The sequence below is a fragment of the Palaemon carinicauda genome, chromosome 32 (assembly GCF_036898095.1).
Source record: "Palaemon carinicauda isolate YSFRI2023 chromosome 32, ASM3689809v2, whole genome shotgun sequence".
NCBI classification, from domain to species: domain Eukaryota; kingdom Metazoa; phylum Arthropoda; class Malacostraca; order Decapoda; family Palaemonidae; genus Palaemon; species Palaemon carinicauda.
In genome coordinates this window covers 23,876,901-23,903,496 of record NC_090756.1, presented here as the reverse complement: position 1 = coordinate 23,903,496, position 26,596 = coordinate 23,876,901, and the positions used below count along the sequence as shown (strand labels likewise).

The following is a 26,596-nucleotide window of genomic DNA, read 5'->3' as shown; positions in this document are numbered from 1 at the left end:
GGTTTCCTAACCAACATACAGCCGGTTCTCAACTTACAAACTTAATAGGGTTCAAGTAGCTGATTTTAAGTTGAATTTCGATAGATTTTGGCCTAGGGTAGGCCTAACCTAAAATCCATGAAGTCAATAAATAGGTTTCATATGTAATAAACAACTACATACATACATATACCAAGGCCCTTCCCCCAATTTTGGGGGGTAGCCGACATCAATCAAATGAAAAAAGGGGGACCTTTCCTCTCTATGTTCCTCCCAGCCTGACAAGGGACTCAACCGAGTTCGGCTGGTACTGCTAGGGTGCCACAGCCCACCCTTCCCCGTTATCCAACTGGTTATTACAAATGTTGTTTTGCTTACTCTATTAACCCTTTTACCCCCAAAGGACGTACTGGTACGTTTCACAAAACTCATCCCCTTACCCCCATGGACGTACCGGTACGTCCTTGCAAAAAACTGCTATTTAAAATTTTTTTTGCATATTTTTGATAATTTTTTGAGAAACTTCAGGCATTTTCCAAGAGAATGAGACCAACCTGACCTGTCTATGACAAAAATTAAGGCAGTTAGAGCAATTTTAAAAATATATACTGCAAAATGTGCTTGAAAAAAAATAACCCTTGGGGGTTAAGGGTTGGAAATTTCCAAATACCCTGGGGGTAAAAGGGTTAAATGATATGATATTGTTTTATTACAATATTTCTTTATCTTATCTTTGTTATTTTTAGTTGGATTTGTTTGTAAGTTAAATGTTTGCAAGTTGGGAGCCTTCTGTATTGTATGTAGAAGTCATTTTCATAGCAAGGATAGTGGATGGTTCGCCTTCCTCTTTTAGTTATTATGAATGAGGTCTAGTTATTTGCCGCTTTTTCCTTTCTAAATTACACCAAAATTTAGAGACAGTTTAATAATCACTTAAAAATGTAAAGCTGTATATCTTCAATGACAAGGACTATTTTTAATAAAGACTCATACAGTCAGAATACCTCATAAAAGATATTACATGCATAGTACGAGTGATCAACTATTAATGGTCTGTGCTTATTATATATCATTTAGTATTCCAAATCCTTTTGCAAATAATTCTAACAATCAATAGATTTCTTGTATGTGAATTTCTGTACTGATTTCTGAAAACCTTTTCTCCAACTGGAATGTATTCAATTTTGGAACCTGCTCAAACGAACACCTCCCAGTTTAGGGTATGAACACTTGCGCGTAGCTATTCCTTTCATACAAATATATAGTTAAATATTTCAGAAAAGTTACAGAGAGGAATTATATGAGCTTATGCATGCAACAATGAAATTTGAATAACTGGACCAAGAGCCCAGTCTATTTGCAAAATGATGGAATTCATAGACTCGAACCTCACCTAAGCATAACTAAAACAACATACAGTAAGAATAGAGCATCTTATACAATGGCTAACCTATAAATTACACTTGGTCATGAATCTCAATACTGTATTTATTAGAGTATTCTAAATTTTCTTTAACCCTTTTACCCCCAAAGGACGTACTAGTACGTTTCACAAAAGCCATCCCTTTACCCCCATGGACGTACCGGTACGTCCTTGCAAAAAAATTCTATAAATTTTTTTTTTTTCATATTTTTTATAATTTTTTGAGAAAATTCAGACATTTTCCAAGAGAATGAGACCAACTTGACCTCTCTATGACAAAAACTAAGGCTGTTAGAGCAATTTAAAAAAAAAAATACTGCAAAATGTGCTGGGAAAAAAATAACCCCTTGGGGTTAAGGGTTGGAAATTTCCAAATAGCCTGGGGGTAAAAGGGTTAAATTCATTGTATACAATGTGATGCAGAAAGTGAAAAATCCCTCACAAATACAGCATTACCATTCAAAGTGGAAGCATCCAGAAGTGGGTCCTCAGCTTCCGGCGAGACTTCAACAGGGTCTAAATTTAAGGTCGTGACGAGGTCACGCAGAACCTCAAAGCTCTCTTCTTCTGTTTGGGCAAAGTAATCGGTGACACCGCTCACACTGAAATCAAGAGGTCAACATTCTCTTAAACATCTTGGATGACTATTACTGACGCCAGTGTTAAAGGAATATTATTTTCCGCACTGCGGCTCTCATACTCTGAATATAAGATACTTTTCATTACAATGGCGCTTATCAAAATAACCTTGGGAACAGTTACCATATAGTTTTCAAATCAGACGATTATGTAGGGATAATTTCTTCTTCTTTTTCTTTTGTGCCCTAGATTTTTCATGATGGCAAAAGTTTGGCTGATCAATTTTTTTCATGGGAAAATGAGATTTCAGCAGTTTTCCTGAGATATCTATAGGCTTACTGCTAATGATGATATCCTTTTCAAGTCCAAACTCCTCATGGTAACATAAACAAGCATCTAAATTGGCACTTTTAATATGAGACACAGATGGAACTATGTAAATGCTATTTCATTCATCAGCTCCGTAACACCAAAAATTAATGAATTGCCAAAAACAGTCCGGTATCACAACTTGACAGGTCAATCACGCCAGTGGCAATGGAAAAATTGGTGCAATCTTTTCTGTATAACATAAACAGCACCTTGGCATTTAAGTATCTAGCTTAAACCTTAATTCATGGTTCCAATTTCTAGGTGGGGCAAGTAGAATCAGAGATGTGTTATGGTGTTACTTCTAAATTCTGTGATAAAACTTTATATACATTGTAACAGATGAATATTTCATCCACATACTGTATTATGGTATAATTATTAATATATTATAAATAATCCAATTGGTTTGAATAACAAAATGTAAACATAATGCAAACATTTAAGATCCTCCATTTTCCTCACTTTCTCTAGTTCTTCAGGAGCAATATAATATTTACAGTGAGTTTATGTATTGTAAATGATGCTTACACTATTTTACCGAAGTGAAGACAATACAACATTCACAAGGCCACACAGATTCCCGTTTATCTTACGATGATCAACAATTCCTGAACTGACGTGACTTCTACTTTTTAGCAAGCAAATATTTTTTTTAGATGATGATGTTTTTCTGGATCTCAACTATATAAAGATGTTACCCCATTCCAACAATAGTTCTTCAGATCTTCACATAAATGAAATAGTGTTCCAATTAGAGATGAGCCAATTTTCCTTGGATTAATTAAGAAATTTAAGGTGACAGATCTATAATTCTAATGTCTGAAGGAACATCAGGAAAATTAACAACTTGAAAGAGAACCTACATCAAACTACTCTATTATGAAGACTCCTTTTCTGACCAATTACCTGCAATGAACTGTGGCACCCCCTAAATCTTCCGAGGATATTTCCTCACCCGTCGCGGCCTTCACGAGAGGCGGACCTCCCAAAAAGATGGTTCCAATTCGTGTAACAATCGCAGCATCTTCACACATCGATGGTTGATATGCACCTAGAAAATAAATCTCATATGAGCTATCTTTCCACCAAGCATAAATTGAGGCCCACATGTAAATGAAAATTAAAGTAACCATAAAAAAAGGAAATGTTTGCATGTTCTTTGCACTCCCCAAGAGAACTTAGTTCAACAAACTTTCAACTGGGCTTCACAAGGCACTAAAAGAGTTTGAAGACCCAGGCCTACATGGCTGAGGACTATGAAGCGTGAAGTAGGAGATGATAAATGGAGAAGTATTGATTTAAAAGCTCATGATAGAGACGACTGGCAAAATCTAACCGAGGCCTTTTGCGTCAATAGGCGTAGAAGGAGATGATGATCATTAAATGTAGAAAAACCTTAAGAATGAGGCAAAAGATACAGATGACCATTCAATAATTGCTTTTATTTCTGAAGCTTTTCCTTAGAATTCAAGCGTGCATAAAATATTGTGAGATTCCCATGTAAGAATTACAATTTGATTAATCAATTACTAATCTCTCTCATTATATCAAATACAGTACTGTAACACAAGCATTTACCTCCAGCGGTGCAAGAACCACAAACGACAGCCAGCTGTGGGATTCCCTTGGACGACATAACGGCAGGATTATAAAAGCCACGACCTCCGTGTTTCTTATCGGCAAACAGATCATGCTAAACAGAAACGGATAAACATAGTCATTTCCTATTCATATAAATGCTTAACATAATAATAGTGACAGAGTATATTTGAAAACACAGCTAGTTCAAATACAGGGAAAAATTTATGTATATCTGAATTTTAATTTCAAAGTTACTACAACTTTAAGGACATAAATCTTACGGAACATACTACACTAGGTTACCTATCTAAAGTCCTTCTCTTTATGCCCTTATCTCTAAATGATAAAAAGCTTTTCTAACTTAAAATATAGTTCAAGAGTATACCTGGAGAGGTAAAAATCCTCCTGCTGAATCAACCAGGTAAATGCAAGGTAGGCGATTAATCTCACCGAGTTCTTGAGCCCGAATCAATTTCCTCACTGTAATGGGGTAAAACGTACCGCTCTTTACCGTTCCATCGTTGGCAATGACCATGCTGTATCTTCCGTGAATCTTTCCAATGCCTGGAAGTGGAAATTTGAAAGATCATTATTTTGAATCACTGGGTAATCAAAAGGCGACTTCTTAGCCGCCTTCTTCTTCTTAGTCCCGAAGAGCACCCACTGGATCTCACTCCAGTTAGCACACTCCGGGCACGTAGAGGCAGGGGAACACACTTTCCCCCTACACGTGGAGCACAAGGAGTGGGGATCAATCTCAGGTTGATCCATAATGCAACGCTAAAACACCCAGAGACACAAGGATACAAAGGGAAAGTAAAAGGGAAACACGTGGGTAACACGCGGTAAGCACAAAGAATCGGGGGACACAAAGGGTCGCACAAGGTAAGAGAGAGCGCGGCGAGATGTTGATCACGCCGCGACCAGAAACTTACTGACGATTCAACCTGAGCTAGCACGCTGCCCGACCCCGGGTCGCCTCAGGGCACGTATCACACTGCCTGAGGTTGACCCCGTAGAAAACGGAAAGAGGGTAAACTATACAAAAAGGTGGTCGGTTAGGTAGAGTTACCAGTAACTCCTAAGAAGGTAGTTCTAGGTAAGTAACCGTGTTGGAACAAAGAATTTTTAAAAAGTTTCATAAGGATAAACCTCAAATTTTCAGTTATGAATACTGCTCACTACATGATAAGTTGGCTTAGATATTAAGTTGTATTTGAAAGAAGCTTAATTTGGTATTCCAAAACTGTAGTATATCAAAATTGAAAAAAGAACTTCTAAAACAAAATGGGATAACATCACACTTACACATGGTAGACCATTTGGTAGAAATCTAGAAAATTATATTCATAAAATGACAAATTTGGAAATAATGTCGTCGAAAACATAAGCGAAGAGACTTTGATAGATAAGGGGGCACGGTTCCTTGCCCTTGCTGCCACTTTTCGCTTAACTATTCATTAAACAATTCAACAGCCATCCAGCTTCGAGCTGAAAACATACTCCTTATCTAAAGAACGACGGTTTATATTCACGTAAGAACAAATTAAAAGCCAAACACTGCAGCAAACTCATGTGGAGAATGTAAAGAAACATAAAACCCATTGTACAATACAGTCTTGTACTCAGAATACATGTCAGCTCTATCCTATTGCTCCTGTTAGTTTATAAACACTATTTATTCTATTAATCACTTTGTTTATTCTAAATAACAATTCAGCAAATACTTGTCAAACCACTTAACCCTTTTACCCCCAGGCTATTTGGAAATTTCCAACCCTTAACCCCCAGGGGGTTATTTTTTTCCCAGCACATTTTGCAGTATATTTTTTTTTCAAATTGCTCTAACAGCCTTAATTTTTGTCATAGAGAGGTCAGGTTGGTCTCATTCTCTTGGAAAATGCCTGAATTTTCTAAAAAAAAAAATTATCAAAAATATGAAAAAAAAATTTTTATAGCATTTTTTTGTGAGGACGTACCGGTACGTCCATGGGGGTAAAGGGATGGCTTATGTGAAACGTACCAGTACGTCCTTTGAAGGGTAAAAGGGTTAAAACATGCGTGACAGCAAGGCAGTTTGAAATGAGTAAGAAAATGTTTCAGATAACGGTAATTTCCTCTGACACTATGTCCTCGGAAAACTTACCACAAATTGCAGCAGCTGATGGAACATCACCGTATGGCTGACCTAAGCCAGCAAGCAGAGCAAACTCGAGAAAATCTGTATCGTCATCCAAAATGTGCTTCAGTTTATCACGAACCAACATCTTACGATTTCTTTTAACATGCAGAGCAATGCCTTTCTCTCCTCCTATAAAAAAAATGTTATTTTCATTAGTAAAATAAATTTTTGAATATACTTACCCGATGATCAAATAGCTGTCAGCTCTGCTGCCCGACAGAAAAACCTACGGGCGGAATACGCCAGCGATCGCTATACAGGTGGGGGTGTACATCAACAGCGCCATCTGTCAAGTAGGTACTCAAGAACTCGATGTCAACAACGAACCAATTTTCTCCTCGGTCCACTGGGTCTCTATTGGGGAGGACGGGTGGGTCCTTTAATTTATGATCATCGGGTAAGTATCTTCAAAAATTTATTTTACTAATGAAAATAACATTTTTCAATATTAAACTTACCCGATGATCATATAGCTGATTCACACCCAGGGGGGTGGGTAGAGACCAGCATTACATGTTGACATTATTATGAGCTAAGTATTCCGTATTTCATTTTAGCAGTTATTCAAAATAACAAACATAAAATAAATAAGTACCTGGTAAGGAAGTCGACTTGAACAATTACTCTGCCTTTTTAAGTACGTCTTCCTTACTGAGCCTCGCGACCCTCATAGGATGCTGAGCGACTCCTAGGAGCTGAAGTATGAAGGGTTGCAACCCATACTAAAGGTCCTCATCAAAACCTCTAATCTAGGCGCTTCTCAAGAAATGACTTTGACCACCCGCCAAATCAAGTAGGATGCGAAAGGCTTCTTAGCCTTCCGGACAACCCAAAAACAATAATAAAACATTTCAAGAGAAAGATTAAAAAAGGTTATGGAATTAGGGAATTGTAGTGGTCGAGCCCTCACCACTACTGCACTCGTTGCTACGAATGGTCCCAGAGTGTAGCAGTTCTCGTAAAGAGACTGGACATTCTTAAGATAAAAGACGCGAACACTGATTTGCTTTTCCAATAGGTTGCGTCGAATATACTTTGCAGAGATCTATTTTGTTTAAAGGCCACGGAAGTTGCGACAGCTCTAACTTCGTGTGTCCTTACCTTCAGCAAAGCTTGGTCTTCCTCATTCAGATGGGAATGAGCTTCTCGTATTAACAGTCTGATAAAATAGGATAAAGCATTCCCTGACATAGGCAAAGATGGATTCTTAACTGAACACCATAAAGCTTCAGACGGGCCTCGTAAAGGTTTTTAAATAGAACTTAAGAGCTCTTACAGGACATAATACTCTTTCTAGTTCATTTCCAACCATACGATAAGTTTGGAATATCGAACGATATTGGTCAAGGCCGAGAAGGCAGCTCGTGTTTGGCTAGAAAACCAAGTTGTAGAACATGTAGCCGTTTCGGATGAGAATCCGATGTTCTTGCTGAAGGCATGAATCTCACTGACTCTTTTAGCTGTGGTTAAGCATATCAGGAAAAGAGTCTTAAAGGTGAGATCTTTCAGGGAGGCTGATTGAAGCGGTTCGAACCTGTCTGACATAAGGAATCTTAGTACCACGTCTAAATTCCAACCAGGTGTAACCAAACGACGCTCCTTCGTGGTCTCAAAAGACTTAAGGAGGTCCTCTAGATCTTTATTGTTGGAAAGATCTAAGCCTCTGTGACGGAAGACTGATGCCAACATGCTTCTGTAACCCTTGATAGTGGGAGCTGAAAGAGATCGTTCTTTCCTCAGATATAAGAGAAAGTCAGCTATTTGAGTTACAGAGGTACTGGTCGAGGATACGGATACTGACTTGCACCAGTTTCGGAAGATTTCCCACTTCGATTGGTAGATTCTAAGGGTGGATGTTCTCCTTGCTCTAGCAAACGCTCTGGTTGCCTCCTTCGAAAAGCCTCTAGCTCTCGAGAGTCTTTCGATAGTCTGAAGGCAGTCAGACGAAGAGCGTGGAGGCCTTGGTGTACCTTCTTTACGCATGGCTGACGTAGAAGGTCCACCCTTAGGGGAAGTGTTCTGGGAACGTCTACTAGCCATCGAAGTACCTCGGTGAGTCATTCTCTCGCGGGCCAGAGGGAAGCAACTAGCGTCAACCTTGTCCCTTCGTGAGAGGCGAACTTCTGCAGTACCTTGTTGACAATCTTGAACGGAGGGAATGCATATAGATCTAGATGTGACCAATCTAGTAGAAAGGCATCTATATGAACTACTGCTGGGTCCGGGATAGGTGAGCAAACTATTGGGAGCCTCTTGGTTATCGAGGTTGCGAAGAGATCTATGGTTGGCTGGCCCCAGGTGGCCCAAAGTCTCTTGCATACATCCTTGTGGAGGGTCCATTCTGTTGGAATTATTTGTCCCTTCCGACTGAGACAATCTGCTATGACATTTAAGTTGCCTTGGATGAACCTCGTTACTAGTGAAAAGTCTAGACCTTTTGACCAGGTGAGGAGGTCCCTTGCGATCTCGTACCATGTCAGAGAGTAGGTCCCTCCTTGCTTGGAGATGTACGTCAAAGCCGTGTGTTGTCCGAGTTCACCTCCACCACTTTGCCTTGAAGGAGAGACCTGAAGCTTTTCCAGGTCAGACGTACTGCCAGTAGCTTCTTGCAGTTGAAATGCATTGTCCTTTGACTCGAGTTCCATAATCCCGAGCATTCCCTACCGTCTAATGTCGCACCCCAGCCTACGTCCGATGCGTCCGAGAAGAGAACGTGGTTGGGAGTCTGAACAGTCAGGGGAAGACCCTTTCTAAGGTTGATAAAGTCCTTTCACCAAGTCAGACCAGACTTTATCTTTCCGGAAACCGGGATCGAGACCGTTTCTAGCGTCTTGTCCTTTTTCCAGTGAAAAGCTAGATGGTATAGAAGAGGACGGAGGTGTAGTCTTCCTAGTGACACAAATTGAACCACGGATGACAGTGTCCTAACCAGACTCATCCACAGCCTGACAGGGCAGCGTTCCTTCTTCAGCATCTTCTGGATGGATAGCAGGGCTGGGGGTAGATCGTCTTGTTCAGCAACGTCCTCATCAGAGGGTTCCTCATCCGAAACTGATGAGGAAACGGCAACGGAGTGGGCAACGTCTGACTCGCTGAGTCCGGTCGCACTGGTGGATGCGTGACGGAGCCGGACGCAATATCATGGTACTGCTGCACAGTCTGTGAACTGTCAACAACCATGGGGACGCGAGGAAGTACAGCGTCAACCCGAAACTGTCTAGACTGTCTGGGTTGTGCAGTCAACACCCTACCGGGTTGCTGAGGTTGACGCACTGCGTCACAACAAGTCACCTCTGCTGGTTGTTGAACGTCTTCCTAGTGACACACTGAACGTCAACAACCACCTCCGAGCGTCGCTTAACGTCAACGTGCGACTGGCAACCCACACTGGGTCGCATCGGTGGAGGAACCACCTCAACTGGCGGACGCGAGTAGGATACCTCAGCGTCAACAGGGCGCACAACCAACCGGTAGGAAGGTTGTTGGCCAGAAGGTTCTTCTCCGTATTAAGTCCTCTATCAAGGACACAAGCTTGGACTGCATGTCTTGCAGCAAAGCCCATTAGGGTCTACGGGAGCAGGTGTGGCAACAGACGGGGTTAGCGACTGAAGCGGAACCATTTACCATCCCTGGAAGCCTTGTTATGTGTGACATAATAGTACAGCAAAACTTCAAAGGCTCGACAAAAGTTGAGAAGTTGACCTGTAAACAACTGGAGCGTCTCCTGGCTATGCGCCTGGCCGAGTCTACCAGAATTGAGAAGTCTACCTGGGCAGAGGCATGAACTCCCAAGCTGAGAACTTCTCTCGTGTCCTATCAGACTCTCGCTCTATAAGCCAGATAAAAAGAAGGGAAATCAAAAGGCTGTATCCCTAAAACTCCTCCTGGTGCAAAAACCAGTCGCCTAGCTGACGTAACGCTCTCTAGGAGAGCGAGAGAGCACTAGCTTAACAACAACGGCTTCGAAGTAGCTAGGCCTAGTGTAAGTTCTGACGTGAGGCGAACGAGGAGCAGCAGTTACAAGATCCGGACGAAGATCCTTAAAAAATCATCATGATTTAATTAAAGTCCATAGGAGGCTAAGCAGCTTAAGGCTCCTCTCCAAATGACAGAGTCCTCAAAGGAATATCAGTAGGAGGGAGAACAGCACTTTCTCATCTACAGGAACCTTGTCCGAGAAAAGCTAGGTTATCTCAGTGAGGGTCTCACTGGTGCATTAGCAGCAGACCAGAAGGCAACGTTATGTAATGCTTGACAGTCTGTGAACTGTCAAAAACTGAACTGTCAACCACAACAGGTGCGTGAGGACATACAGCACTGGTGCATTAGCATACAGACCAGAAGGCAACGTTATGTAACTGCTTCACAGTCTGTGAACTGTCAAAAAACTGAACTGTCAACCACAACAGGTGCGTGAGGACATACAGCACTGATGCATTAATAGCAGACCAGAAGGCAACGTCATGTAACCGCTTGACAGTCTGTGAGCTGGCAACAACCAAAGCTGTGTGGGGAAGCCTCAACTCCTGACTGACTAGACTGCTGCGGGCGAGTGGCGGTAACCACAGTGGGTTGCGGAGGCTGACGCACCGTGTCAAACTACGGCAGCTCAACTCCACCCTCCTGTTGTTGTGGTAGCACACGCACGTCAACGGAGGGTTCCGTGCGTCTGTGAACGTCAGCATGCGTCTGGCAGGGTCGACTGCGCATGGGTGGAGGAGCTCTCACAGCTGGAGTGTGGGAGCAGGCAGCCACAGCGTCTGCTGGGCGCACAACCGTGGTAGGTTGTAGGCTAACGGGTGCGTCTGTGAACGTCAGCATGCGTCTGGCAGGGTCGACTGCGCATGGGTGGAGGAGCTCTCACAGCTGGAGTGTGGGAGCAGGCAGCCACAGCGTCTGCTGGGCGCACAACCGTGGTAGGTTGTAGGCTAACGGGTGCAGCGGCAACCTTCTCCGCACGATACTCCTGCAAAAAAGATGCTAACTGTGTCTGCATAGACTGTAGCAAAGACCACTTAGGGTCTACAGCAGCAGGTGCGGCAACAGACGGAGTTACTGCCTGTTGCGGTACCGCTTTACCTCTCTTAGGATGTGTGCAGTCATCGGAAGACTGCAGCGAGTCCGAACTGACCCAGTGGCTACACCTGGGCCGTTGGACTTGCGCGGAAGGGACCGACTTGCACTTAATAAGCTGCGAGACCTTGGTCCAAGGTTTCTTACGAGAAACCTCTTCCGCAGACGAGAAGTAAATGGGCTCTCTCGTCTTTGTGTGGGTGGGGCGATCTTGGGTAGATACGCCCGAAACCACGGAGGGAAAAACGTCTGTTCGTTGATCAAGGCCTGACGAACCCATAAGTCGTTCGACATTACTTCTTCCCTGGGCTTGGGAGCTTGCAAGAGGTCCCGGACTAGGTGAACGACAGGCACGAACAGACGAACCTTCGGACGCAACACTGTAACACTTTGCGCATATCACTTTATCACTTTGATTTTCTGTTTTGCACTTATTTCACTGAAATCGAAACTTTTACTGATTTCTACCTGAAACACGCAATCCTACCCTTCATTAAAAGGTAGTAATTGCGAAAACAGTCGTATAATGCAACAGAAAACATATATAAAGATAAAGAATTCAGTGGCTGGGAAAGAGACTAAACACTAGTTCAAATAAACTACGTTTACAATCTCTCACCGCACATAGCCTGGGAACAAGAATAAAACCCTAGAAACGTTTTACCTTCTTCCCCTACAGCGACTAGGGAGGAGAGTAAAACGAGAACAACGTTACCCGCTTGAACGAAACGTTTTCTCTCCTCTCTCTCCCTCCGTCTCTATCTCTCTCTTTCTCTCTAGATTTCGCACCTGAGAGAAGAGCCCAATTATATATCGTCAAAACATGTTATTTGCTAAAGGAAAAAACTGAAAGGTTTTCCAAATAAAAAGTTCCTTTAATTTAGAATTTAATCCATTTAAGCTAAGAAAGAATGAACGAAACGCTAGAATCGGTTTACTCTTACTGCAAAGTGAAACCGTGATACACTCTCTCTCTATCGTAACGATAGAGCGCATGTTGAACGTCCTGAACGTCAACAACTGCGTAGACTAAAAAACTAAACGTTAGTTCATCTTTGAAAACAGTACGAGACTATCAAAGAAATTCTTTCATAAAACATTAAATTTAAAAAGTTTTAAATTCTTTAAAGGTTAAATACGATATAACGGGCTCAACGTTGATTAACTTCGGTTCCAAGTTAGGACCGCCTACTAAAAGGAAAGGTCGCATATAAACAAAACATAAAAATTTATTTTTATATGTTTATAATAAAAGGAAAGTTAATCGAAGAGGCCTAATAAAGGCGGAGAGATATAAAATATATAGATCTATAACGTGTTAAGCAAAATTACTAAAAACCTAAACACACTTCCGTCTAAGGGAAGGGTCGGCCATTTAAAAGTGAAAGAGAGTCCATACTCTCTTTGTCACCATAATTAAATCTATCCAAAACGAGTTCAAGTTTTGAAATGAAGATAAAACCCCTGCATAGCGAAAGCTCAAAACTGTTATAGTGTACTTCACCAAATAGTTGTGAAAACAAATCCAGTTAGTAACAGCGTATTAGGTAGGTCTTGCCAGTGGCACGACAGAGAGAAAATTGGTTCTGTGTTGACATCGAGTACTCGAGTACCTACTTGACAGATGGCGCTGTTGATGTACACCCCCACCTGTATAGCGATCGCTGGCGTATTCCGCCCGTAGGTTTTTCTGTCGGGCAGCAGAGCTGACAGCTATATGATCATCGGGTAAGTTTAATATTGAAAAAATCATGGTAATTAAGTAATGACACTGCCATGAATAGATGTTGTATGGCAACTTTTATTTGAAAAGGTTTTTAATGTATATGATTAATGAAATATACGATACCAATCATAGTAAATCTAGATATGAGAAAACTGTAGAGAAAAAGTTGAAAAGTCATGTTACAAAGTTTGTTACTATTATTATTATTATTAGGCCTGTGAGGAAAGGAAACAAGGAAAAAATAAGGGATTTTGACGTAGGAAAAATCTATTTCTGGGCGAGGGACCTGTGCCGCCCAGTGAATAAGCTCCTATTAGCACTTATTCTTAGGTAATTTACTGCTAAATATACCAGAGAAAAAATGTAAAGGAGTGCTAGGTTAACTAGCTCGCTCACCTATTGGTGTCGGTATAAAATTGGGCGTATAATCCAGAGGTCCCGCACTATTTAGATTCATCCATGACAAAGACCCCAATAGAGGAGAGCCGTTCAACCTCACTCGGCACCAGCAACTCTGCATCCGCTCAGAACCCAACTCCTTAGCACCCAAAGTTTGGGGACTCCAAGGGAGAGGAGCTGGGAGGGTTCACTGGGCGGCACAGGTCCCTCGCCCAGAAATAGATTTTTCCTACGTCAAAATCCCTTTTCTGGGCTTGAACCTGTGCCGGCCAGTGAATATATACAAGAGAAATGTCACCAAACTTGCAAAATAAAGGAAAAACATAAACATAAGGGAAATACAAGTTGCTTTAATCAGAGATGAGTGCCAAAAACAGCTATAAGGGTATCTTAAAAAGAACATAAATCCACTTGGTAGAACAATTGACCAAAAAAGGTAAGGTATAATAATGCCGTGAGTGATGATATATACAGATACAGTGATACCTCGGTAGTCGAACGACTCTATACTCGAACAATTCGGAGTTCGACCAAAATTTTCGAGAAATTTTTGCTGCGGTGCTCGACCAAAAATTCGGTACTCGACCAGCCGAACACGTGACGACCGCATGGGCTTTGTGATGATCGCGCCATCTCGGCCACTCTCGCTTGTTCGGGAAGCATCAGTTCTCTCGAGAGCGTCACTCAGACAACGCGCGATCAGCATTCGTTGTGATTTAGTGATTTTCAGTGCTTTTAATTGCTTTTTTAGCTTTCATAATGAGTCCCAAGAAAGTAATGAGTGTTAAGGGGAAGGAGAAGAGGAAAACAGTGCGAACAACGATCGAGTTGAAGAAGGAAATTATAGCGAAATATGAGAATGGTGTACGAGTGTCCGATTTAGCGGTAGAATACGGAATGGCGAAGTCGACCATTTCTACGTTTTTAAAGCATAAAGAAATGATTAAGAAGGCGAATGTTGCAACGGGAGTTACGGCGGTAACTAAGCAAAGGCCACAAGTGATTGAGGAGATGGAAAAGTTGCTTTTAATATTTATTAAAGAAAAACAGTTGGCCGGGGAAAGTGTTAGTGAAGCGTTCATTTGTGAAAAAGCGTTGCATATCTATGAAGAATTAGTGAAGAAAAGTCCGAGTACCAGTGAAAGTGATTCATTTACATTTAAAGCGAGCAGGGGTTGGTTTGAAAAGTTTCGTAATAGAACAGGTATTCATCGTGTTACTAGGCATGGGGAGGCAGCTAGTTCGGATCAAATTGCAGCCGATAAATACGTGGGGGAATTCGATCGGTACATAAATGAACAAAATTTGATCGCACAACAAGTCTTTAATTGTGATGAGACTGGGTTATTTTGGAAGAAAATGCCAGCCAATACGTACATTACCAAGGACGAGACGAAGATGCCAGGTCACAAGCCAATGAAAGATAGGCTAACATTGTTGCTGTGTGCAAATGCAAGTGGCGATTGCAAGATCAAACCCTTGTTAGTGTACCACTCGGACAACCCCCGGGTGTTCAAACGAAATAATATTTGTAAAAGTGCACTACCAGTTATGTGGCGCTCGAACACTAAATCTTGGGTCACAAGACAATTCTTTACTGAGTGGATAAACGAAGTGTTTGCCCCCCAGGTTAAGGCTTACCTCATTGAAAAGAGCTTGCCAATGAAATGTCTTCTGGTTATGGACAATGCTCCTGCACATCCTCCAGGTCTCGAGGATGACTTGAAAGAAGAATACAGCTTTATCAAAATCAAATTCTTGCCCCCCAATACTACTCCCATACTCCAGCCCATGGACCAACAGGTCATTTCAAACTTCAAAAAACTCTATACCAAGGCCCTTTTCAGAAAGTGTTTTGAAGTGACCAGTGACACGAAGTTGACCCTAAAGGAATTCTGGAAGGAACACTTCAGCATCCTCAACTCTGTTAACATGATTGACCAAGCTTGGCGAGGTGTGACCTATAGGACATTGAACTCTGCCTGGCGTAAGCTGTGGCCATCATGTGTCACAGAGAGGGAGTTTGAAGGTTTCCAACCAGAGGCGGGTCCAAGCACTGCTACCCCTGTAATTTCTGATGACACTGATGTCGTTGAGGAAATTGTTGTCATGGGCAGGAGTTTGGGGCTTGAGGTCGACAAGGATGATATTGATGAGCTTGTAGAAAGCCATTCTACCGAGTTGACTGTGGAGGAATTGTTGCACCTGCAACAACAACAGCAGCAGGATCTGATTGTGGAGCAGGAATCTTCAGAAGAGGATGAGGTAAGGGAGGATGTTCCAAGTTCTCTCATCAATGAAATTTGTTCCAAGTGGGCAGATGTGCAGGCTTTTGCTGAAAAATACCACCCAGAAATTGCAGTAGCAAACCGGGCAGTGCATATGTTTAATGATAGTGTCATGTATCATTTTCGAAGAATACTGCAGAGGAGGAAGAAACAATTAACAATAGACCAGTTTTTCACAAAAGAAAAGAAAGCTGCTACATCAAAGCCTGTTTCTCCTCCAAAGAAGAGACAAAGAAGAGAAGAAACCCCTGAAATAGATCTGCCCACCCTTTCATTGGAGAGAGAAACAACTCCTGAAGGAGAACTACCCCGCCACATCATGGAAGGGGACTCTCCTTCCAAGCAGTAACCTCCCCCTTCCATCCTCTCCACATCCATCCCTGTATGCCATCGAACCGCTGCTCAAAGGTATGTTCACTACAGTACAGAAAATGGTTTAAAATTGTTTTATTTTAGTACAGTAAATGGTTTAAAATTGTTTTATAGGATTTTCTGACCAATTTCATACACATTTAGATAATTATTGTTGTTTAGGTACACGTTTTATTAATATTTTGGGCCTGTTCGAGTGCTTGGGAACGGAATAGAATATATACCATTATTTCTTATGGGGAAAAAAAATTCGGTACTCGAACAAATCGGAGGTCGAACACGGATCTCGAACGGATTATGGTCGAGTACCGAGGTATCACTGTACTCAGGAGTCAAAAATTTACAAATATAATAATAGTAATCAGGTGCGAAACCAACGAATACAAATAGGGTATAAATGAGGCAGGTAAGGGGGAGAGATAAAATAACAAGGAATTAACATATGAGTTACCTGGGGGTAACTACGCTCCCTGCAGCTACTGTAGGAAATTTAAGGGCTTCCAAATATTTAAGGTAGTGTTTCTTGAACACTGAGGGTGACTTCCACCCTGTATACCTGGAAAGATCCGTAAAATTCATGTGGTGAAAAAAGTTCACCGAAGTAGCAACCGCTCTGATATCATGTGCAAGAGGAAAAGAGTCAGGACTAGCTTGTTTAATAAAATACAAAATTTGTTGCCTGATCCCTTTAATGGTAATGGTACCGCCTTGTTCTCTAACGAATAGAGGCCCCGAGGAGTTAGAGGAGGTCCGGGATAAATAAGACCTAAGAGTAGTAACAGGGCACAGAGACGGATCTTGCGTGAGGGGAACAATTTTCCAGGAGGACCATCTGTTCTGAGGGTCTTCGTTCTTAGCTAAAAAGAATTTGTTAGGTGAAAGAAGGACCTCTCCCGAAGGAAGGAACTCAATATGACCCGGGTCTCTTGACAAAGCTGCCAGTTCAGAAATTCTTGCCCCGGAAGCCAAACTCACCAGGAAAAGTGTTTTCCTGAGAAGGGGAATGTAATCACAAGAACTGTTAATGGTATCAGAAGCCAATTTGAGTACATCATTAAGGAACCAGGTAACCGGGGTAGGACGAGTAACCGGTTTCAGTCTGGCACAGGCTTTCGGAATTGAAGCTAACAAAGAGTCGGTTAAGTCTATGTTAAAACCCACTAGGAATATCTTTTTCAAGGCAGATTTAATAGTGGTGATAGTATTGGCTGCCAGACCTGATTCTAATAAAGTTCTAAAGAAAGTGACTGTAAGGTTCAAGTTCATACAGTGTACGTCTGAGTCTATCAAAAATTTAGCCAACTTTTTAACCGCAGAATCATATTGGCGGATGGTGGAATCCCGTTTATCTGATTCTAGGAACAGGGTGTTTTGAGGATCGATATTGGCACCATGCATGGCCGCAAACTTCATGAAGTCCATAAAGTTAGGGCGCTCTGAATGTTTGAGAAAGCGTACACAACGCGTGTTTGTACTATCTGAGACAGAACCGGATTGGGTATCGGGTGAGGATGTAGTCTCAACTCTCGCAGGAGAGGATACCAATTGCTCTTGGGCCAGTTGGGTGCGACCAAGGCTACTCGTCCCTTGAAGGATCTCAGCTTGTCTAGGACTTTCAGTAAAAGATTCACCGGGGGAAAGAGATAAATCCTTTCCCAGATGTCCCAATTCTGTGACATAGCGTCTGTGGCGTAGGCCTGAGGGTCTAGATTGGGAGCCACATATACTCTCAACTTGTGGTTGGACTCCGTGGCGAAGAGGTCCACTTGGAGACCCGGAACCCGAGAGAGAATCCACCGGAATGACTTTAGATCGAGTGACCATTCCGATTCTAGAGGGGAGGTCCGGGACAAGGCGTCTGCCACTACGTTCCGGACTCCCGCCAGGTGGACAGCTGAAAGATGCCAATGGTTCGAGGCTGCTAGGGAGAATATGGCTACTAGAACATGGTTCAGAGGCCCTGATTTTGATCCGCCTCTGTTTAGGCAGCGGACCACCACTTCGCTGTCGAGAACCAGACGAAGGTGTTGTCTCTTGGGTGGAGCGAGACGTTTCAGGGTTAGAAGAACTGCCATGGCCTCCAGCACATTGATGTGAAATTGGCGGAATAAGGGAGACCAAAGACCTTGAACTTTCCTGAGCTGAGAATAGCCTCCCCAACCTGATAGGGATGCGTCCGTGTGAATGATTAACTTCGGAGGCGGAAATCGAAGGGGAACTGACTTTGACAGATTGTTGGCCCTTGTCCAAGGTAGAAGTCTTTCCCGGAGAATGGGAGGAAGGCGGACTTTCCTGTCCCGGAGCTTCCGGTTCGCCCTCGAACGCCAGACACGATTGATATCTTTCAATTTTGCCTTCAGAAGTAGATCCGTCACTGAAGCAAATTGAAGGGACCCTAGGATCCTCTCTTGGAGTCGTCTGGAACTTACTTTGTCTTTGAGAAAGCGTTTGGTGTTCATTGCAATCTCTAACCTCTTGGGTTTGGGAAGACACAGAGTATGAGATATAAGATCCCATTGCAGGCCGAGCCATTGGAACTTTGATTTCGGAAGAAGACGGGACTTCTTGAAGTTGATCTGGAAGCCTAGAGATTGAAGGTATTGGATGACTCTGTGAGTGGCTTTTAGGCAATTTTGGGAGGTGTCTGACCAAATGAGCCAGTCGTCCAGATAGGCTACTACTTGAATCCCTTGATTTCTGAGTTCCTGAACAGCAACTTCTGCTAACTTTGTGAAGATCCTTGGGGCGATGTTGAGCCCAAAGGGCATCACCTTGAAGGAGTAATTTTTGTCCCCTAGGCGGAAGCCTAGATACGGACGGAAGTGTCTCGCTATCGGGACGTGATAATAGGCGTCTGTAAGATCGATAGAGGTGGTGACGGCCCCACGGGGAAGTAAGGTCCGCACCTGCGAGACGGTAAGCATTCGAAACTTGTCGCATTGAATGGACAAGTTGAGAAGGGATAGGTCTAGAATCACTCTTCTCTTGTCCGAATCCTTCTTCGGGACACTGAACAGCCGACCCTGAAACTTCAGGTGTTTCGTTTCTTGTAAGGCGTTCTTTTGTAACAGGTCCTGGACAAATTCGACAGAGTCCGGAGTGGAATGTTGATGAAATCTGTTCGGAGGTGGAGGTCCTTGAATCCAACTCCATCCCAGTCCCTTGGAGATGATACTGAAAGCCCAGGGACTGAACCTCCATTTGTTGCGGAAGGCATAAAGCCTCCCCCCTACCCGCTGCACCTCAGTATTGGTTTGAGGAGTTGCCTCCACGTCCGCCTGGGAAGTTCTTTCCCTTGCGAAAGAATCTACCTCTACCTCTGTTCTGGTTTGAACCACGATGGTAGCCTCTACCTCTGTTATAACTCTGGGAAGAGCCTTGAGCCTCATAAGACTGGTTAAAGGCTGGAGAGGTGGTGGAGGCACCGGGAAGCTGGCTCTTAGGGAGCAGAACGGTGACATAGTCGTCCGATGAAGGAGCCCGAGAGGTGGAAGGCTGTGCAGGAGCAGCAGGAGATGGAGGAAGAGGCTGACGGAAAACAGACGAACTACTCTGCTGTTGCCGGAACTGGGTGGAGGTATACGGGCGGAGCTTCTTCCTACCCCGGGCTTGGTAATTTGCGGGATCATATTTCCGCTTAGGAGTCAAACTCCAACGGGTTTTAAGGCTCTGATTAACCCTAGTAGCCTCTGCCAAGACTTCCTCCACAAGATCCTCAGGGAAAAGATTTGAACCCCAGCAAGAGGACCGGATAAGTTTATTAGGCTCGTGCCTAATAGTCGCCTTAGCCAGGACGTGTTTGCGGCACCTACGTTTGGCAATAGCAAAGTCATATAGATCGAAATATAACGACTGCAAAGTAGCCTTATTGAGAGACTTAAAGATACTCTCAGTATCATAAGTTAAGGCTATCGACTCCGTAGACGTGGCCAAGTTCAAAGTTCAACCAACACGTAGGCGGGAATCATACTCCTGTTTAATAAGGGATTCCGGGAGACGGGGAAGCCGTTCGCTAAACATTACCGACGCACAGTCGGCTGTTAGCTTGCCAGAAGTAAAGGTGGTATGGACATTGTCCCAACACTCATTACCTGAAGGAAGAAGGAGGGAGATCGGGTCTACCTCTCGGATGGGAGGCAAGGGCTTCTCCTCCAGAGCATATTGAAAAGCCAGTTCTGCAACCTTATTGACGCATGGAGTCACGGTATTCTTGTCCATTAAGAACATTGTGAACGAACTTTTATGAGGCGTCAACATGGTATTGGTGCAACCAATATCATTCAGAAACCTAGCCCAAACAGATTGGGCTTGTTCCTTTGGGAAAATGACAGTCTCTTTGGGGACCTTATCCAGCCGAACCAGAGCTTCCTCGGTAAGCCTGGCATAACCATGAAATGGAAATGCGAGACCAGGAGGAAAGAATTCAAAGTCCTCTAGGGGACGAGTGCCAAGACCTTCCAATGTTAACATCCTGTCTGAAAATGGGGAATGAAGAGCCATGCGCCAAGGGTTATTCTTGGTAAACGGCGGAAGCTTAGAGGCATCCGGGATGAGAGAGCTTTGAACTCGCTCCGGAGCACCCTGCTCTAATGCCCCAAGTCTCTGACCAATGTTAGAGAACATCGTGTCCATCTTGGCCTGCATTTCCGACACCAACTTAGCTTGCATCTCCGACACAATGCGAAGCATGGCTGATTCGGAAAGGCCCGGATTAGGAGCAGAAGTGGCGGATTGTACTCCCGGGTCGTGAGACTTAGAGGAGGAGCCGGAAGCCTTAGATGACGGGTTCGTATTAGACTTGGAACTATGGGAAGCCTTGTGGGGCTTACGAGCTTTTGGCAAAGTCCTAGATATAGACTTATCTTTGGGGGGAACCGGGTGTGATCGGTGAGACGAATCACGATCCCCAGAAAGACCATGGAAAGAAGAGAGATCAGATGAAGAAGAAAGAGCGGGGCTGAGGATAGGAATCTCAGCGCCGGTAACACCTGCCTCACTTACCACCCTACCTGCATCCGGATCATCCAACAACATAGGTTCGACGTCCAAGTTCATGGAGGCAACATTGTCTTCCAGATCTCCGGGGGCATCCAACGGATCTTGTTCCTGGTCTATGAATCCCGCAATAGTGGCATCAATGTGGGCAATGATGGGTGCCGCAACATGCCTAGCCACAGCGGCTGAAGACTTGGCATTAGGGTAGATCAATGCACAGTAGTCTTCAGACAGGACGTAAGGCTGTTTGGATTTCACATTCCGGGCAAATCCCCTAACCCACACTTTCAGTGTGGCCCGAGCCGCAGTCTTCTGCTCCGGGGATGCCTGAAATAATAGTGGGAATTACCGAAAGGAAGATTCCAGGAGGTCCTTCAAGACCATAGAGATCTTACTAAATAGTGTATGTATACCAAAAAGAGATAAAATAATTAGAAAGATAACATAGCCAACGGGACTCACCGAATCAGATCCGAGGGTGGTGATGAGGTCAAAACAGACCATACAATTATCAGGGTGCCAGACCACGATGTCTTCCAGCTGAACTCCGCAGAGGGCGTGAGACCTACAAACAGTATGGCCACAAGGCTGGTGAAGGACAGCCGCACAGGCCGTCGTCTGACAATGCCCCATCTATAAAAAGAATAGTATATGAGAAACTGTAATTCTCTTAAGTAGGGGCGGGTCCGGAGGACCCGGACTAAACATAAGTCTAACTTAAAACTAGAGCTTAACTGTAATACTCTTAAGTAGGGGCGGGTCCGGAGGACCCGGGCCTAAACATAAGTCTAGCTTAACTGTGATACTCTTAAGTAGGGGTGGGTCCGGAGGACCTAGGCCTAAACATAAGTCTAACTTAAGACTAGAGTATAACTATCCATTCCGGTCGAGCCGGGATCATAAAGAAGGATGCAACAAAGAATTAAGACACATGGTGTCTGATTTCCCGGAGCGAGGTTAAGCCCCGGGCCGGGAAATAAAAGTACATCCATAAACCAATATATATAGGAACTCCGGGATAGTGATCTGTCATATATAATCATATATAATCATAGAAACTGTTATAAATAAAGAGGGGGGCGGAACTGTAGATAAGAACCGCCAACAGAACCCGGAGGGTTTCGTATAACATAATAAAATTGTGATAGGTGAATATAAAATAGGGTGCACCGGGATCCTACTCTGTTGAAAGGTGGCCAACCCGTCTAGACAGAGACGAAACCGCCGGGACACCCGGAGGACAAAGTCCAAAAACACTGAACTACCCCCTCTAAAAGGAGGGAAGGCAACGGTCCCCTAGGAGAGGGGGGAGAGAAGCCTAGCCACCAACCTAGCGAGAGGGGGAGCTTGGGGGAGGATCACGTGATACGGAGCAGTAGGGCTACCAACTGACGATCCCCAAACACTACCAAAACAGATCATACGGAGTAATAAGCACAAATATTCATTATAAAGTAATAGCGTTGAAAAATATATGAATATACACATAAAAAATTAGGGCAAGGCATGCAACATAATAAATAAATCCCAAAGGACAGCAACCTGATGGCTTAAATAATAAAAATTGCCGCCCAGAAACGAAGGTCGGCAAGCCATCTACGATACGTAACTGATATCGGCCCTAAATATGAACCACAAGGGTTCTAAACGCTAAATAATGAATATCCACAATAAAACATATAAAAATTTAATTAATAATAAAAATAATACACTTAGTAACACCGCGAGTGAAACTAAAAGCTCTCAAAACAGGAGTACCAACTGTAAGCGGAATCAAGCAAGATCGATATGATCGAAGAGAATAAACTCCTATAATTTAAATATTAAACAATCTAGATTGCTCAAAACACAGCAAAACATAGCTTGGTACTTAACTTAGACGGTGTCTCCTGGGAAACCGATGAAGAAGCCATAATCCAAGAAAAATAAGGCAAAACACGAGAGCACAAAAAAGCGGGTTACCATACAGGCGTGCTAAAAAGGAGTTGTGTTCTGAGCGGATGCAGAGTTGCTGGTGCCGAGTGAGGTTGAACGGCTCTCCTCTATTGGGGTCTTTGTCGTGGATGAATCTAAATAGTGCGGGACCTCTGGATTATACGCCCAATTTTATACCGACACCAATTGGTGAGCGAGCTAGTTAACCTAGCACTCCTTTACATTTTTTCTCTGGTATATTTAGCAGTAAATTACCTAAGAATAAGTGATAATAGGAGCTTATTCACTGGCCGGCACAGGTTCAAGCCCAGAAAAAGTATTTTAAGAACAGTAACATTAAAATAAATAATTCCTATATAAACTACAAAAAAAATTAACAAAACAAGAGGAAGAGAAATAAGATAGAATGGTGTTAAATATTAGATGAAAAATAAAGGTCAAATTTTAAACTACGGCACAGTACTTGAATCTATAATATATTGTATATCTTATGGTACAAATTTACTGTTTCTGTTTCCTCTTACTTTCATCTCTACAATATACTGTACACTATAACAAGTGACAGTTAAAAAACCACACTAAAGAATATTATTTTCTCACCTCCAGCCAAGCACATGGCATTGAGTTGTTGAAGTTCCGCTAGACGTCCTTCGGCTTTAGTCTTGCCCTCTACCAGCTGAGGACAAGAAACGTCAATAGTGTCCTGAAGAACGGGAAACGGTCGAGGTCTCGTAGACAAATTCCTGGTGAGCGTAGATGCAGTGCATCTCACCAACTTTTTCATTAACATTTTGAACTGTTTTTCTGAAAATAAGTTTTAAGTAGAGTAATTTGCATTTTATTAGCTATAAAAGTCTGAATTTTAGAAGTGATTTGTATTCTATTAGCTATAAAATACTCAATTTTAGAAGTGATTTTTATTTCTATTAGCTAAAAATACCTGAATTTTAGAAGTAATTAATTCTTATTAGCTATTAAAAACAGAGTCCTTTAAAATAGGGATTGTCTTCAGTGGAGCTGTAATGGCTGTTGAAATTGGTTATGTGTTAATTGAAAACCGATGGTGAGTAGCCCCGCCCATTTGCCTTACAGACTGTTCACGTTTGACCTTAGGCTCAGGACTGAAATGGATGGTTAAGGGGGAAGTTTTATAACTCAGGTTTGTATAGCTAGAAAAATTACCAAAAAGAGGGGCACTATGTAGAGCGCAGACCTCCGCCGCGGCAGCTTATTTCTTGGCCTTGTGCTCGACCTTGACCTTTGACATTAACATGTATTAATTGGCGTGGAGTTTCTATACACTCAAATATGAACCAAGTTTAAAGCCTCTGTGACAACAATGTCCAACCTTATGGCTGATTATGTGGATTGGACATTATGCTTGACCATATTCTTGACCTTCCAAAATTTAATAATTTCCAGCTTTTAAGTTCATATTTAATGGCTTTGGTATATTCTATTCAGCGTTCTCCTCTGGTCTCGCATAATGATTTTGCAGTCAGACATTTATCATGTTTCTTCAGTGTATTCCGTCGCCAATTTTTTCTAGTGGTAACGAGTTCACCTAGTTTTCGCATCGCGGCAGATCGATCTCTGTTCAAGACTGTGAGTTTAAGCAGTTTACTGGGGAGGCCACTGCTGTGGCTGGGCACCACAGTGGGGGTTAGGCTTGCCTGGCTGACATTCTGGTAAGCATCTATTCTGCTGAAATTGGAACTCAAACAAGAAACTTTTAAACTTTGAAAGGAAGCAGAAAACACAAAAACTAATCTCGCTAGACTGCACCTAAGATTGAAGTTGATTCAGGCAACACTTTGCACTGTCACCAACCACAAAGTTTAAGTTTCGACATCCCCATTGCACATAAGAATTCTATGGAAAATAAACTTAAAAAACATATATGGTCTTAAAGACCAAAACATATGATATGCCTGTGTTGTACGCTCATTCAATTATCTGTTACAGTGTTTGATCATCACATCATTACAAAGTTAGTCATCAAATCCTCAAAAATTTTACTCCACTTAAGAAATTCAATATCTTAGTTTATATTTCATTTATCATTTTACATTTTTATCTCATGTTTGGGAGATCCCACAAACAACATAGCGACATGTTAGTGCCCTTTGCCTATGACCTTCCAGGTAACAACCCGAGTTGCCCGTGCAGTACTTTGAGCCGGTGTGACGGTCTGAACGATCCCCTGGTCTCAGAATTCTCCTTGATAATCTGCGCATGCGCGAACATTACCGTTTGCCAGTGCATACGAGGTTGATGTTTTATTTTCCGGTAATGTTAGAGTGCGCAGCTCAACATTATCGCTTGCCAGTACACATGAGATTGATGTTTTATTTTCCTGTAATGTTAGCGTGCGCAGCTCAACATTACCGCTTGCCAGTACATACGAGCTTGATGTTTTATTTTCATGCGAGCGAAGCGAGCTAATGGCGGAAAAGAACCATTATACAATGACAAGGAGAATTCTGAGACCGGGGGATCGTTCAGACCGTCACACCGGCCTTATGCACAAGAGAAGAATATGTTACTATTTATGGTACTCTAGATCAGAGAGGGGTGAATCTATACCTATGGCAGTCACTATTAAACACCAAAAGCTTATGTTTCAACCTAACCTAACCTAGGACAGCATATCCTTACTTAAAGCCCTTGGATATTGATGTATCAGATATTAGATGATAAACATCAGAGCCTTTGTATATCAGCGGCCAGTTCCTCCAGCGTGCATAAAAAATGAACACCAACTAACCTAATGCCCCCTTTCGACCACCCTCATATTGCTGTATTCTTAGTCAGCCGTCATCATATATATATACCGACTCCAACCTAACCTAACCTAGGACATCATGTCCATAATTAAAGCCCTTGTGTATGGATGTATAGGACAATATTAGATGGTAAGCAACTTTGACTTAAAAAGACTCCAGTTATGGTCATAGAAATTGTTCAAAATACCTAAAAAAATAAAAAATAAACTTTTTTCTATTCTGCAAATTGGTTACTGCTTACCAATAGAATTCTACTAACCCTCGAACTTCAATAAAGCGACCTTCCTTAAGACCAAATATACAGTACTTAATCACAGTGTATATTAGTATCTCCAAACGGTGCATATGTATATATTTCATATAGGTCAAGTTAAATGTACCATAGCGGAGTTAAACCTCCCCACCCTAATTTAAGTGAGACAGAATTAATATATGACAAATGCAATAAACAAATTAATATTACTTTTACTTATATGAATAATAGATGAAAGCTTATATCTTTTCCTGGCAACGGTAGTATACCGGTAATTGAACTTTGCACTACTAATCAGCTGATTACGTTCATTCACAAATCACAATTATAGTAATGGTTCTCTATCGATAGACTTTATAGTTGATAAGCTTTAATTCACTAGTCACTAATTACTAGTCTATATATATATATATATATATATATATATATATATATATATATATATATATATATATATATATATATATATATATATATATATATATGTATATATATATATATATATATATATATATATATATATATATATATATATATATACATATATATATATATATATATATATATATATATATATATATATATATATATATATATATATATATATATATATATATATATATATATATATAAAATTCAGTACTGTACCAATA

At 42.2% G+C, this 26,596-nt stretch overlaps 1 protein-coding gene across 2 annotated transcripts in view; it reads right to left on the bottom strand.

Moving 5' to 3' along the window:
- LOC137625333 (methylcrotonoyl-CoA carboxylase beta chain, mitochondrial-like) overlaps positions 1 to 26,318 on the bottom strand; it is a 75,486-nt gene extending 49,168 nt beyond the window's left edge. Inside the window, exons 1-7 of one of the 2 annotated variants that reach the window (XM_068356175.1) lie at positions 26,160 to 26,318; positions 23,505 to 23,708; positions 6,081 to 6,245; positions 4,320 to 4,498; positions 3,932 to 4,046; positions 3,260 to 3,404; positions 1,859 to 2,004 (exon numbers count right to left, since the gene is read on the bottom strand). In XM_068356175.1, the coding sequence (XP_068212276.1) occupies positions 1,859 to 2,004; positions 3,260 to 3,404; positions 3,932 to 4,046; positions 4,320 to 4,498; positions 6,081 to 6,245; positions 23,505 to 23,694 (940 nt within the window). In that variant the 5' untranslated portion in view covers positions 23,695 to 23,708; positions 26,160 to 26,318. Of the gene's footprint in view, positions 1 to 1,858; positions 2,005 to 3,259; positions 3,405 to 3,931; positions 4,047 to 4,319; positions 4,499 to 6,080; positions 6,246 to 23,504; positions 23,709 to 26,153 lie in introns of both variants that reach the window. The other variant, XM_068356174.1, reaches the window with a different exon arrangement.
- Positions 26,319 to 26,596: the final 278 nt, after the last annotated feature.